The sequence below is a fragment of the Micropterus salmoides genome, unplaced genomic scaffold, assembly GCF_014851395.1.
Source record: "Micropterus salmoides isolate LMB-PRFRI ecotype aquatic unplaced genomic scaffold, ASM1485139v1 Ms_hic_scaffold_2, whole genome shotgun sequence".
NCBI lineage: Eukaryota > Metazoa > Chordata > Actinopteri > Centrarchiformes > Centrarchidae > Micropterus > Micropterus salmoides.
Genome location: NW_024041150.1, coordinates 36,906,192 through 36,920,540, shown reverse-complemented (window position 1 = coordinate 36,920,540; position 14,349 = coordinate 36,906,192). Strand labels below are relative to the sequence as shown.

General features: G+C 39.5%; 1 protein-coding gene across 3 annotated transcripts in view; it reads left to right on the top strand.

Moving 5' to 3' along the window:
• Positions 1–1,226: 1,226 nt before the first annotated feature.
• Positions 1,227–14,349, top strand: part of LOC119913259 — a 29,256-nt gene continuing 16,133 nt past the window's right edge. The window contains exons 1-11 of one of the 3 annotated variants that reach the window (XM_038732653.1): positions 1,227–1,243; positions 1,329–1,379; positions 3,420–3,499; positions 3,645–3,745; positions 3,849–3,971; positions 4,164–4,275; positions 4,386–4,449; positions 5,157–5,194; positions 9,258–9,442; positions 12,909–12,995; positions 13,124–13,380. In XM_038732653.1, coding sequence (XP_038588581.1) covers positions 3,427–3,499; positions 3,645–3,745; positions 3,849–3,971; positions 4,164–4,275; positions 4,386–4,449; positions 5,157–5,194; positions 9,258–9,442; positions 12,909–12,995; positions 13,124–13,380 — 1,040 coding nt within the window. In that variant the 5' untranslated portion in view covers positions 1,227–1,243; positions 1,329–1,379; positions 3,420–3,426. Of the gene's footprint in view, positions 1,248–1,328; positions 1,380–3,419; positions 3,500–3,644; positions 3,746–3,848; positions 3,972–4,163; positions 4,276–4,385; positions 4,450–5,156; positions 5,195–9,257; positions 9,443–12,908; positions 12,996–13,123; positions 13,381–14,349 lie in introns of all 3 variants that reach the window. The other 2 variants (XM_038732654.1, XM_038732652.1) reach the window with 2 other exon arrangements.

The following is a 14,349-nucleotide window of genomic DNA, read 5'->3' as shown; positions in this document are numbered from 1 at the left end:
TGTGCCACCAATGCTAAATAAAATACATGCACATCGAAATGTAGCACATGCTCCTTAAAATTGCAGCACTCTCCCTGTCCATCTGCAGAGCCACTCTAGGAGTGGCAGAGAATTCACCTGAGGACACAAAATGTAGCCAAATTTTTGTAATATGTAATATCCATGTCACCTGCAATTTGGTAGAATTTTTCTGTAATGTAGCACATTCTTCTGTGGCCAGGGAAGGTAACGAAGATGTGAGAAAATCATTTCACTGCCAATAATACAGTATATTCTGATAAAGTAGTAAATACTGGCTTTACTTAAATGAAATAATATGTTGCCTCTATATATACACTAGCTGTGGTATTTTAATGCAGGCTAATAAAATTTCAGCAAAACACAGATGACAGAATAACTGAAATAAACACATTTGTTTCTGATCAGGATTAACCAACCTGGCTGTTAGACAGGTCTGGAGCAGGTTAGCTGCACAGAATAAGTCACCATGGTAACTTGTGTGCCACTACTGTCGTGAAACCGAGTCAAGGCTAAATTCAGCGAGGATAACAGGGAGATCCTGGCTTAATCTGCTATGCTGGTTTTGTGAAAGAGCCTGCCTAATTATACACACGTTTTAGTGTCCAGTCATTGTCATGCATTTGTCAGGACCGGGGGCCAGAACTGAAACGCAGACCAGAGTAGGATTTCAAACAAAGGTGATTTATTTCACAACTGGTGAAGACAGGGATTTGGGCTGGGCGGTAGATGTTCTGATTGGCCTGGGGGTTTGGGGTCCGGGTTCTGGTGTTGTGGGTCTTGTGCTAGTGAGTAATCTAAATTCGGGATCCAGGCTGATACTGTGGTCGAGACTGATACAGTAATCCAGTAGGGACTGAAAAGTTGGTCTGGCTTTTATGGGCGAGTAGGATGTGGAACAGGTGTGCTTGATTGAAGTGATGAGCCCAGGTGAGTAGACAGGAGCACTGGTGACCACACCCACTAGCAGTTTAAGAGCATGAGTGAGAAGACCGACCATAGACACATGGCTGGCATCATTTCTGTTCCAACCTACCCAACAGGTTTGATATATTTAAGCACAGTTTGTTCCTGGTCGTTTAAAGTGACCAACAAAATGCAGACAGTGCATTAAAGTTTAAGAATAAATTATTGCAGGCCAAGTTATATCCTCACTTTGTTTTCTCTTATGTAGGGCCTTGAAATGAGCTTGCAGATGCTTAAAGCTGCCCCTGCTTTTTTTATTGTATGTAAGTACCTATCATTCCATCTATGGATAAAGTATTTGCATGTACTTTGATACATCACAAGGAATTCCTCATTTCATGTAGGACAGAACAGCAAGACATCACAGTGGAGAGTCAGCTTTCATCTCACAGCAGGTAAGAGCTGCTTTTTAAAGTAAAACATGCAAATTAAGTGTTCTCAGTTTTATAATCTTTGAATTTAAATCAATGTGCATATTTTATGACGTTAACAACTTCTGTCTTGTTCAAGGCTCATTGTAGTCTAGATAAAGTGGACTTCCATTGTTAGTTGGACATTTAGGATTTCACATGTAAAAGTGGCTGTATTTTTAGACTATTAGATTTTAATACAAACATTTGAAAGGAAATTCTGTTTTGCACTCCAAGTCAAAACTATTTATTCTAATATGTAAAAGATGAAGTGAAAGATTACACATTTTTATACTTCAGTGGTATTTTGTTACTTTGACTTACAGTAGGTGCAGTACTAACAAATCATAATTCAGTATTTTACTAATATTACTAAACAGTAATCTACTTTAAGGATAAAGTACTATTATCATTTAAAGCTATATAAATTTTAAAATTACTTCTTTAAAGTAGAACTTATTTCCTCTTGAGGCTTAGACCAAAGTTTTGTCGATTCACACAGCCAGCGGCTCCAGGACTGACCTGTTGACACGTCTGTCACGCACACCCTGTTTAGTAGCAAGCATTGTTTCACTTGAATTGCTTACTCACCAAAAAGAGTGTTGCCAGCCATCAGGTTCTTATAGATGACAGCAGTGCGCGAGCCTTGCAAGGTAAGCAAAGGCAGGGTATCCAGAAACGCAGGGACAGGGCAGAACACTAAACAACAACAAGGACCAGATAAGAAATTAACAAACACTAAATATCTATACACAGGGGCTAATGAGCAGGGCGGGAGCAACACAGGTGACCGGGACCAGGACTAATGAGGCAGGCAGAGAAACAGAAGGGGAAAACAGAGTGGCTGGCAGGCAGATTACTGGAGGGGAACAGACATAACACAAGTTGAACACTAAACATGGACCATATCAAAGTAAATAGTAACAGATCAGAATAATAAAAACAACAAACTAATCCAGACACAAGCAGACAGATCACGAATACACTAATAACAAGGAACACAGACTGAAGCAAAGATAAAACAGAACTCAGAGCAGACATGGGCAAAACAACACATAAGTACACAGACCAGGAGTAAACACTAAAAACATGAACTAAGGTACAGGAGTAAGAGCCAAGACACCAAACTAGGAACTAAAATACAAGACAAGACAGATACTAAGTAATTTGAAGATGCGGAGGAATAATAATAAAGGCTACATAGAACCAGAAACAGACTTAATTAAACAGGATCACACGAACACAAAACCACATTCCTAACACATACATCGTATACATGTATGCTCAAATGAGTGAGGAGAGCTGAGTGAGTTATTTATCCAGTTTTAGGGTCAATCATATCATCCAACAGAGACACATTGTCCCTGAAGTCTGGATAACAGAGATATTTTGACGGTTACTTTTATACAGATGTGCCACATCACACATTAGTCTCCCATTAGTCCAGGGTTTTATGCAATTTGTTATAATTCCCATTACAACATCCACACTGGATTAAGACTTTCTGTGCTCCTGCCCATTCAGTTCTCCCCCATGCTGCTTTTGTTTCTGACTTATCTCCTCATCTTCTTTTATAATATATTACTAAACTATATTTATGCAGCACTTTTCTTTAAAAGGTTACAAAGTGCTTTACAAAAACGAATAAAAACTAGAACTGCAAGCAGTTGTAAGCAGGGTCTAAGCCTCCCAGCAACAGCCACGCCCCTTGCAAGTTGACCTGGCGTCGGGGTCCTGTGGTGAATAAATAGACGTAGTTACGGAGTTATAAAATGAATGTATGTCTATGGGAGTGTTACTATGACTATGAGTGAATATTTGCTTGTAGATGTGTTCTGGGCAGGACTCTTGTCAAACATGTCAAGTTTCAGGCCATTTTTATCTCGGGGCACAAAAGGTACCCTTCAGCGTCGATGTGAAACACCCTAGGTGCATTAAAACACAGGGATCATAAAACACCAGAGGATAAAATAAAGTTAAAATGTGTCACTGCTATAATTTAATATTTGTATGTATGTGTTACAGGTAAATTATGGTGTGTGTGTTAGTTCCTCTCGTCTTGACTGTCCTCCTGACTGAGACGTCTGCTTCACTGTCATCTTCAGGTAAGAAAAACAGTAAGATGGAGATTCCTGTCTGTGAAATTATAATGATGATGTTTCTTGTCTCCACAGTGGGTTTGTTCATTATAATGAATAAATATGTCATTCAAATGGCCTTTTCAAACTTAATAATTAAATAACGTGTCAGCAGGGACGGAGCAGGTCTTTTCATGCCCATCTCGGTGGCTCCTGTTTGGGCAGAGATGCTTCGCTTTCTACCCTGTGTGGAGCTCCTGGAGCGATGCCGATGTAAACTGAAGATAAAACACATTTAAATTTATAAAACAGAAAATTCAATACATGGCTTCAATGTGGTTTAATGTGTGTGTGTGTGTGTGTGTGTGTGTGTTAGTTATTGTGCTCTCAGGCTGCTGGTAAACTGGCGTCGCTTCACACACCAGAGGAGAGGCAGTTTGTCCGTCTGCTAGCAAACACACACACACCTGTGTGGCTGGGTGGATACCAGGAACAGCAGGTATGGTGTCTGTGTCAGCGTGCTGTGCTCTTGTTCTTATATCAGGATTTTTGTTATGGATTAATCTGCTGATCATTTTCTCCATTATTGATTTATTGTTTGGTTTTTAAACATTTTAATAACCGTGAGAAATACTATCACAATTACCCAGATCTCAAAGTCACACCTGTCTCTTTGTTTTTCTGTCTGAAGAATGGCTCTTGGTTTTGGAGCGACGACTTGCCCTTCAGGATGAGTGATTGGACCAATCAGAGGCAGGGAAATACCAGCGAGGGTGGGGCTTGCCTGGAAATGGAACCAAAAAGTAAAAGAAAAAACAAGGAATGAATGGATAAATAGATTATTTTACAATGAAACAATTATGTATCACAACTTGTTGTTGCGTAGCCTTTTACTTTCCAGTGTGTGTTTCAGGTGGAAAGCTGCACAGCACCCCCTGTAGAGAGCTCAGGTTCTACATCTGCTCCACCACAAGGAGGTAGGCTAAAGTCTGAAAACAATATTGGAGGAAGTGTTCCGGTTATTTACTTTAAGTGACACAAAATCTGTTGAGTATCAGATTTAAAAAAAAGTTGTAGATCTCGTGCTGTATTTAATTCCTTTGTTGACGCTTGTATGTTGTTTCTCAAATGTAAGTCGCTTTGGATTAAAGCGTCTGCCAAATGAAGGTATAATGAAAGATAAAGTAGGTAGTCAGTAAACATACAAAAAATATTACATTGTTAATAAAATAGAAAATTTTTAACAAGTGTGTGTGTATAGTATAGAAAATATTATTAACAAGTATAAAGAATATGTACAGTATGTTATTTAAATAACAGTTTGTGCAGGGATATGCAACATATTTATGTGGCGATGTGTAAAAGTTTACAGAATAAGTACACTGTACTGTGAGGGGTTTATGAGAGACAGTGGGTGTCACGGCCTTGTCAAACTGATAATCGCTGCGTGCTTAAAGATTTCCAGCAACAACAAGTTTTCAGGTAAACCCAAAATGTTTTATTAGATGCCATGGAAAGATCACAATATTTCCAATAATTGAAGATGAAAAGATGAACAGATCTGGAGCAGTGGCAGTCCTGATGATTGACCACATGTGTCTGAATATGTTCTTGAATAACACTGTTATTGTGTGTTAACTCAAACATCAAGTGCTTGTTTGTAACCTCCTCTGTTTATCTTCAGCACCCTTTCTAAAGTCCTCCCCAGCGACAGGAAACCAGGTAAAAGTTAACTGGTGGTTGTAGCATCCCAGTACATATGGCAAAGAAATTACTGTTGGGCCATTTTTGACTTTGGATATTGAAGTTTGACAAAACTGAAGGGATTTTTTTTTTTTTAGGGCCCGAGCACGAACCGTGCGATGACCCTGTTGAAAGACAAAAAGTAAAATCAATTTTGGGGGCCTAAACATACTCAAACTCACCAAACTTTGCCCAAAATTCAGGAGTGGCAAAAAAGTTCGTATTTTATGGGTTTCATGCATGGGCATGGCAAAATGGCTAGCTAGCGCCCCCTACAGAGCAGCCCCTGGACAAAGTTTCAACTACATGTTTGAAATTACTGTGCTACATATATCATGTCCAGATGCACAAAAAAGCCTCTAGGAGCCATTGCCTAAACCCAAAGGAAGTTGGCCATTTTGGATTTAATGGACATTTTTGGCGATTTACTCACTTTGTATTATAATGAACTCCTATGGATTTAGTCCAACCGACTTCAGATTTGTGCTGTACAGTCTAAACCCATTGACGATTAAAAGTTGTGCGAATGGTGAGTTTTCGTGGTGTCCAAAATTGATTCGCCATAAAACAGGAAGTTATTGTAACTTCAGTCTACATACTCACATCTGCATCAAATTTGGGATACATTATAAGAGTTGCACCCTGAACACATCCATATGCCAATATTCAGGTCATAGTGCCACCTGCTGGAAACAGGAAATGACACGTTTCACGCTATAATGTACTAGTCCTAGTAGGTTGGACATATGAACTTTAAAACTGTCCTAGGAAACCCATAACACATTTATGAGGCCATGGTGTAAAACTTGAAATTTCTGGAAACGGCTTGGCAGTGGTGTGGCAGCGAAGTGCCATGCTTCACCATGATATGGAAGTTGTTGTAACTTTACTGTGCATGCACGGACGATCTCTCGCCCTGAACACATGTACATGCCAACATTCACCCATGGTCATAGCGCCAAATGCTGGTAACAGGAAATGACCTTTAAAAAAGCAGCCCCCGTGGCACGTTTCACCTACATGTATGGAATTTCTGTGACACATGTATCATGTCCAGACGTACCAAAAAGCCTCTTGGAGCGATGCCCTAAACCCAACAGGAAGTTTATGAATTTTATGGTCACTTTTGGATGATTTACACACTCCGTACTTTAACAAACTCTCCTAGGTATTTAGTCTGACCGACTTCAGATTTTCTGTCTTCTCTAAAGCCACTGACGATTAAAAGTTGTACAAACGGTGAATTTTCGTGGAACGGCTTTTCCCCTGGCATGGCATCCAAAATCGATGATTCACCATGAAAGTGGAAGTTGTTGTAACAAGGCAAAACTAATACCAGCAGAGACCAGTACCAAACAAGATGTTAAAGCCCCCTCCAGCCAGATTTAACTGACATTTTTGGTTAACGTTCTTTCTCAGAGAATGGGGGTGTGGTTAATAGTCGGATGTAAACAATTACCATGACAACCAAAAACTGACCGGCTGGAGTGTCAACATCACTACACTGTAAAGTTTAGTACACTTTACTGTCTGGCAGGAGTAGCTATTACTTACCCATGATGGAAACTAAAGTGCGAAAATCAGCTGTTATCAAACAGTCTATGGCCCTGTAAAGCACTGCACGGGATAACTCCCACTACGTTTTATGGTGCGCTTACTTTACCGTGGTGGAACTGTATGTAAAGACTTCTGATACCATTGCAGACTGTATAAGACGGTGGCAGGTGAAAGTGCGATGCGTTTTCTGTCATCTGTCCTCCAACACCGCATGCACAAATGACCCTCTGTTAGGTAACTTTCTGCAATAACTATGCTAGCTAACTACAACTTAGTTAACTTAGCTAACTAAACTAGAAAGACAAACCGACGGTCAGACACACAGAGACATACCTACTGTAAGTTCTATGTAAAAGACATGATACATTTCTAGCTAGCTCACAACAGTGACAGTATTTTAACAAGGCATGACAGTACGCCTGCACAAAATTGGAGAATGACGTATGATTTATGGAATTACTATAGTCATACGTCACTTTTTAACAAAACGCCCGTTTTAACAACTAAGCAACTTTTGCAACTTTGAGCACAAAATTAAGCTATTTGTCAAAATATTGTGGGTAATCAACATTGTAAGGTAATTACTCAGGAAAAATATGAAATATCATAGAAATGTCAAAATACACTGGAGGGGGGCTTTAAACTAACAGAAATAATACTAAAGCACAGAACACACCAAGCAGACAAAATAATAGACACATAACAGATCAAAACTAAATAACACAGAACAGGCAGAGAATTAACCTAAACATTACACCAGAAACAGACCCAAAACCCAAGAAGGCAGACAGTAACAGATCAGGATCATGACAGTTTTATCTTCAGTGTACATGCTCACATCTGCACCAAACTGTACGTGCCAAACACATCTACATGTTCAGTTATAGTTGTAGTGCAAAGTGCTATTAAGTGCTATTGCCACAAAGGGGACACAGGAACTGATGATTAACACCTTTGTGCAGCATCCGAAGCGTGTGGCAAATTCACAGCTACACCGGCAGAGCTCTAGAATCTGCAACGTTGCCGCCTCACACCTTGACGCGCTACACGTGAGAGGGCCCGCTAAATGCTGCTTGCAGCTTTAATTAGTATTTTTCATTTCATTTAGACTTTTTGAGTTTTTGCTGCATGATGCCAGGCAAGGGGCTTAGACTAAATCTGGCACAGCTAAGAAATTGGAAGGTAGTCTAGTCCCCCTTTGGAGCCACAGACAACAGGTCCCCAATGCACTGAAGGCAAATATGACTGGAAAGCAGTTATATTATCATCAAAACCTTTATTAATTAAAGAAAATAGGTACTCCGATTAAATCTTTGAAGCACAAAGAGACAGGTTGGCTGAGATATCAATGACCCCATAAAACCCACACTAGCTGACATGCAGCAAATCTAATAACCAGCAGACACATTAACCCATGCAAGGGGCCCAATTTTGACATTTTCACTTAGGGGTGTACTCACTTTTGTTGTCAGTGGTTAAGACATTAATGGCTGGGTGATGTGTTATTTTGAGGGGACAGCAAATTTACACTATTGTACATTCACTACTTGACATTGTAGCAATTTCTTCAGTGTTTTCACATGAAAAGATATAATCAAATATTTACAAAAATGTGAGGTTTGTACTCACTTTTGTGAGATACTGTATACTAGTGGCAAGTTTGTCACACAATCAGGATGAGCACTAAACCAGACCATAAGAATAAAACAGGAAAACAAAGAAGAAGGAAAAAAAGGAAAAATCACCAAGGCAGCGACTCAGTATAGTAAACAATAGTTGCTGCAATTATATTATTTTGTACAGTTGTATTAAAAAAACAAGTTCAAACCCTACCAGCTACGCTGCCACCTGCTACTTATAGCTATGTTAACAGGTGCATATCGTCTTATCAATGCCCACACCGCTGAATTGCCGGTCCGGCAAGACCAATTGCACCGAAACATCAGTTCCACCTGGCTTCATATCTACCCAAAATGTATGTTTATGTAGGCTCTTTGACAAAACAATCATTTTAGTTATTTTTTTAGTTAGGTTAGTTGTCATTTTTTGTAAAGGCTCGTTTTTATTTCAGTTAACTACAATGTTTTTTCACACCTATTTTTTGTTATTCCGTTCGTTTTCGTTAACAATAATAACCTTGCATGCATCTATTCACGTCTTTGCATTGACTTATGTTTGTATTTGTGCAGTGCAAAACGCTCGCTTCACATTCTATGTAAACACAGTACAATGCAGTACTATTAAACACAGCCATAAATAAAACCAGCCTCCTTAAACTTAAAACTTCAAGAATGACATTTCATTATTGACGTCATTCTTGAAGTTTTAATTCATGTCTTTAAACTAGATTTTAACACAGGTCCTCTCTACTATGCAGCAACTGCCTTTGTTGGTAGTTAATGAAATGACCAAAAGGCAGCTTCAACCAGTGAACCTGTTGGTCGCATAACAGTAAGATAATGATTTCTTGCCCTCTGTCTCTGAGGCATCGTTACCGGTGTGAGTCTGTTTGATGTTATGTGGGGCAACAGTGACTTGTTGGCGGAGGAGATTCTCCACTCGTCCTCCTTCCTCAAGAAGCTCCATTCTGGTCAGCTGACGCGGCGCTGCTTCAACTATTTCATCCAGCAGGAGGCGCTCTATCTGCACAGTGTCAGTGGCACACTGGAGGTCAGAGGTTTTTGATTTTGCCTGGTTTGTTGGTTTTTTTCTGTCTTTCTACCAGTTCATCTCTCTGCCCAGATGTGGAAAGAGTACTAACATATTGAACTAAAGTAAAAGTACTGTCACAATGATGAATTTTTACTTAAGTAAAGTTACTGTTATAAAAATATACTCAAGTAAATGTAAAAAGTAGCTCATTTAAAATTTACTCAGAGTAAAAGTTACTTACTTTTTTAACCTCCTAAAATAACTTATTTATACTGACTTAATATCCTATTTATTGGCCTTCTTATTATACTTATTTAATTAAATCGCAGTCTTTTGCAATTTAAAGAGAATACAAAGCCAGATTAGTTCGTTTGACAGATCATTTGCAAAAGTAATTGCGCAAAACAATGTTAGACCTTTTATGTTCTTATGAGAAGTTTTGTGAATGTTTTTGCTTCATTATGAAACTGTGGTGGGCCCCACTGGATTGGGAAAATGGGACTGTATATGAAGTCATATCCCTATTTAGGTTACATTCAAACTGGTGGTAATTGTAACGTGACTTCATAGGCGTTAGCATAATGTTTTTATTAACAACGGTCTAAGCATTATTAACTAGTTACCAGCAGGTTGCTATTGCTAATCAACATTAACAATGTCATGCACCAATGTCTTTTATGCTAATTTGAGGAAAGCCTCTTACTAAACTATGAAAACGTATTTTACTAACTGTGGTACAAGCAGGGTGCAAACTACGAGGTGACTTTGGGTCCTCTTAAGAATCCATGACATGCTATCTTTGCCGTTCATTTCTAAATCTTCCGTATCATCATGGATGATGTGGAAAACGAGGAGCGTCAGGCTTCATCCAGCCAGAAGGAACGATCACCGACCGTCCGCTCTGTCCACTCCCCCTCGCTGCGGACAGTCGTGATCGTTCCCTCTAGCTGGATGAATCCAGATGCTCCTTTTTTACGCATGATCCATGTGCTACTCAGGGCCAGCCCTGACTGTGTTGAAGCCCTAGGTGAGATTTGAAATTTTAAGCATTAAAAACTTAATTTCCTGCATTCTGGTGAATATTTCTGCACCAATTTATGGTTCATCTCCATCTATATAAAGCGAAACACAATATTCAGGCGGTATGTGACAACTCAAAATATTAAAATTTAATCGAATTCAGGCATTCTGTATGCTATTGCTTTTAAACATGTTTTCCCCTGTAGATCAACTTTTCTAATTTAATACAATCCCTGCTGAGTCAGTACACATGCTTGGCCTTCTCTTCTCTTTTGGGTCTCCGTTTGGGGAAATAACTTATTTAAATAGGCCTACGTGGGACCTTTTCACCTCAATGATAAATGTTTAAAAGTTTCTGCACATTCAGAATGTGTCCCACATATCTGTGTTCTCTGACATGTCCAGAAAAAAATCGCAAGTTATAAGACTAATGTCGTCATTTAATGAGAATTCATAATATTTTTAATTCTAGCTGGCCTCCACTCTGTTGTGCAGTATGTTATTGATCCGCTGGTATATAGCCCATCCCCGTTAGACCGACCAAAAATACTAGGCTACTGATCAGGCAGAAATCCCACCACAATCCACATGTTAACTTCAGCAGCTCTGACAAAGTGCAAATCAAAAGTGGATTTTTAAGATGTTTATATTGCAAAACTGTAGCCTACCAGTTACGTTACTGTCTGCACTCAGCGCAAGGTGCACATGATTAATATCGCTGGTGTCGCATCAGCTGGGCGGAGTTGATTTGCGCTGAGTTGAAAACCTTCTCTTGCGGCGTAGTATGTAGGCCCCTGACATTTTGCTTCCTTGGCGATGGCCCTCTCAGATAGGAAGCAGTTTCCGCTGAGTTGGTCGCGAGGCCCCTTTTTATATACAGTCTATGGTCGGCCCTGGTGCTTCTGCAGCTGGGGATTTTCCACAGCAAGCTAAGTCCCAGTCAGTGCTGTCTTTGAGCCACCCACAAACGGGATTTATTTATTTATTTTTTACACAGTAATAGCTGTGATTTAAAATGTAGCAAAGTACAAAATTTAAAGACAGCATACTTGGGTAAAAGTAAAATTACAGATTAAAAAAAGTACACAAAAAACTACTCAATTACAGTGACGCGAGTAAATGTAATTTGTTACTTTCCACCCAATACATTCTCACTCCCAACTCGTCACATATTGACGCTTGGTCAAGGCCCTTTGTCGTCACCTTTTAACTACTTATGTACCCCTTTTTCATCATTTATTGACGTTTAGGGCTCCGCGGTCAAGTTAGCAATGCTTAACAACAACAAATGTACAACTTCCGGTAAAGTTAGCAACAATAAATGCAACGTCTGGGTTGACTTTCAAAATAACAAGCTAGTGTTTTGAAACGGCACATTTTTAAAGTCATGAAACGTTGCAGTTTGGTTAGGTTTAGGCACAAAAAGTACTTGGTTGGGTTTAGGCAACAAAACTACTAGGTTAGGAAAACATCATGGTTTGGGTTAAAATAACTATGTACATCAGTTAAGACTTAAGTTAACTAACATCACTTAAGTCAATTTATGTAACTTGCCTAAATAAAAATATTTCATGTTATTTTTTTTTATTTTTTTTCACATGGGACACGAAGCCCAGTCTCATGCTTCAAAGTCAGGGTTCTGGCCCTCCATCCACCTAGGCACTTGTAACAGTGCTACTCTTCCTTTCAGACACTTTCTCTCACAGCTTTTCAGAAGTACACTTTCTAAATGCACTTTTCCTCACCAGATACTTACTTAACTCCATGTTAGGTAAGATACTGAGTCATCCGAACATTTCTTGTTGCTTAAAGAGATCATATTATGCTGCCTCCACCCAACCCCACCCTCCCTACAGAACGTTTGGCAGTCAATAGAAGTAAAGTTGTTACCGCAATGTTGAGACAGTTTACAGTTTAAATGGTACGTATGATAAACTTGTTATAAATTAATAACTTAACACTATAAAACTCTTGCTCCAGTCTAGGTTGCAAAGCTGGTTTGGGAATGTGTACAGCTAAACCGAAGCTGTGGTGATTGGCTTCTCAGGACCCACCCTACTCTGCTTCTGATAGCTAGTAGTCCTTAACTAGGTACTGCGCATGTGCAACTCCCAACAAAGATCGAATATGATGCTCCGAGATGCTTCATTTAGTAGCCAAAACAGGCTGAAAAGAGGCGCTGCAGCAATGTGCAGTATGACAAAAAAATATGGTGTTTTGTAGAGCTGTCCTGTTACAACCTCTAAATAAAATAAAGAACCTGAAAATAAGCATAATATGACCACTTTAAAAAATACATGGTGTATATAGTGGAGGGCAAGCTGATTTATGTTTCCTCTTGCATGATCATAAATATTTGAGTGACTTGATGTTTGCTCTCTGCTGTAATTGTGATTTTATTTCCCAGTCTGAGTTGAACTGGTGTGACTGGGCGGTGATGTAAGAGTCTTGTTTGTTCCTGCAGACCCTGATGTGTAGTGTACAGGAAGCAGATGAGAACACGAGATCACTGCTGCTGGACACACTCAAACACTACAGCAGCAGAAACCAGGTGAGACACACAGACCGGCTGTGTTTTAAAAATGCTTCATTTAAGAACCTTGATCAGAATAAATCAGATGTGTGTGAATTAAATGTAAGTTTTTCATCTAAAGAAATCTTCATTGTCTCCTCCTCCAGAGCCTCTTAATTTCACCTCCCCCACAGTGGCTTCACTTCGCCCTGCAGTCTTTCCACTCTGTGGTTTTGGAGGAGCCGGTCTATTGGCTGGTGGCTCTGTCGGCCCGGGCCTGCCTCCGTGACTTTCTGGCTGGGGAGCAGCTCTTCTCTGAGCTCAAGCCCGGTGCCCTGCTGGTGTCTGGGTCCAAGGTTAAGGCCGGCAGCATCTACCAGGAGTGGAGTGAAGAGAGTCTGAAGGAGGTTGCCTGGACACACAGGTACATTAACTAATATACAGTGGATAGAACAAGTCTACACACCCCTGTTAAAATGCCATGTTCTTATGATGTAAAATAATGAGACAAAGATAAATCATGTCAGAACTTTTTCCACCTTTTAATGTGGCCTATAATGTGAACAATTCAATAGAAAAACAAACTGAAATCTTTGAGGGGGAAAAATGAAAAATAAAAACCTTAAAATAACCTGGCTGCATAAGTGAGATGATGTTTACAATCCAAATGAATGCACAATGGGAAGCTTTGAATGAAAGACTGGCTGTGCAACAAGTGTGATGAGTTTGGAGTTTTGTACTAACAGTGGTGAAATATTACCACATACTTATGTGAATAGTACCATTGCGACAGAAAAATATTGTAGTACTACGAAGCCTGTGGTATGGTCTTATGGAGGTATGGCAAAGAGACACTATTGAGTTGCATTATGGGAAATGTAGGATCCACATTGGGGCTAAAAGTAAGAGTGGGTTTGCGTCTGCTGCATAGAGTTTTAATTTTCTTGCGTAAAAACAAGCTGTTTTCCAGCGGATTCTTTATCTACTACTTTTTGACCAGGACCAGTTACTTTCTGGATTCTCCACTGATCACCTGGCAACTGCTCAGAGCCCCATAACCCTTGTAAAATAGCAAATTGTTGTTTTAAGACTTCGGTTTTTGTACAGATTGGGGGGAAAAAAGTGAGATATAATGTGTTAATTAATGAGTTTTATATTGTCCAAAGGTAACAAAATCTACCTACGAGTCAGTCAGGCTACCTGTAACTCCCTGTTCTCAGTCTCTAAGCTAAGCTAACTGCGACTGCTCTATTTACATATCAGAATAAGAATCAACTTTATTGGCAGATGTGTGCACATATGAGGAATTTGACTCAGGATTGTACATTGCTCACAATGTGCTTACATATACAATAATAAAATAAAACACATGCTACTGTATAGAGAACACATT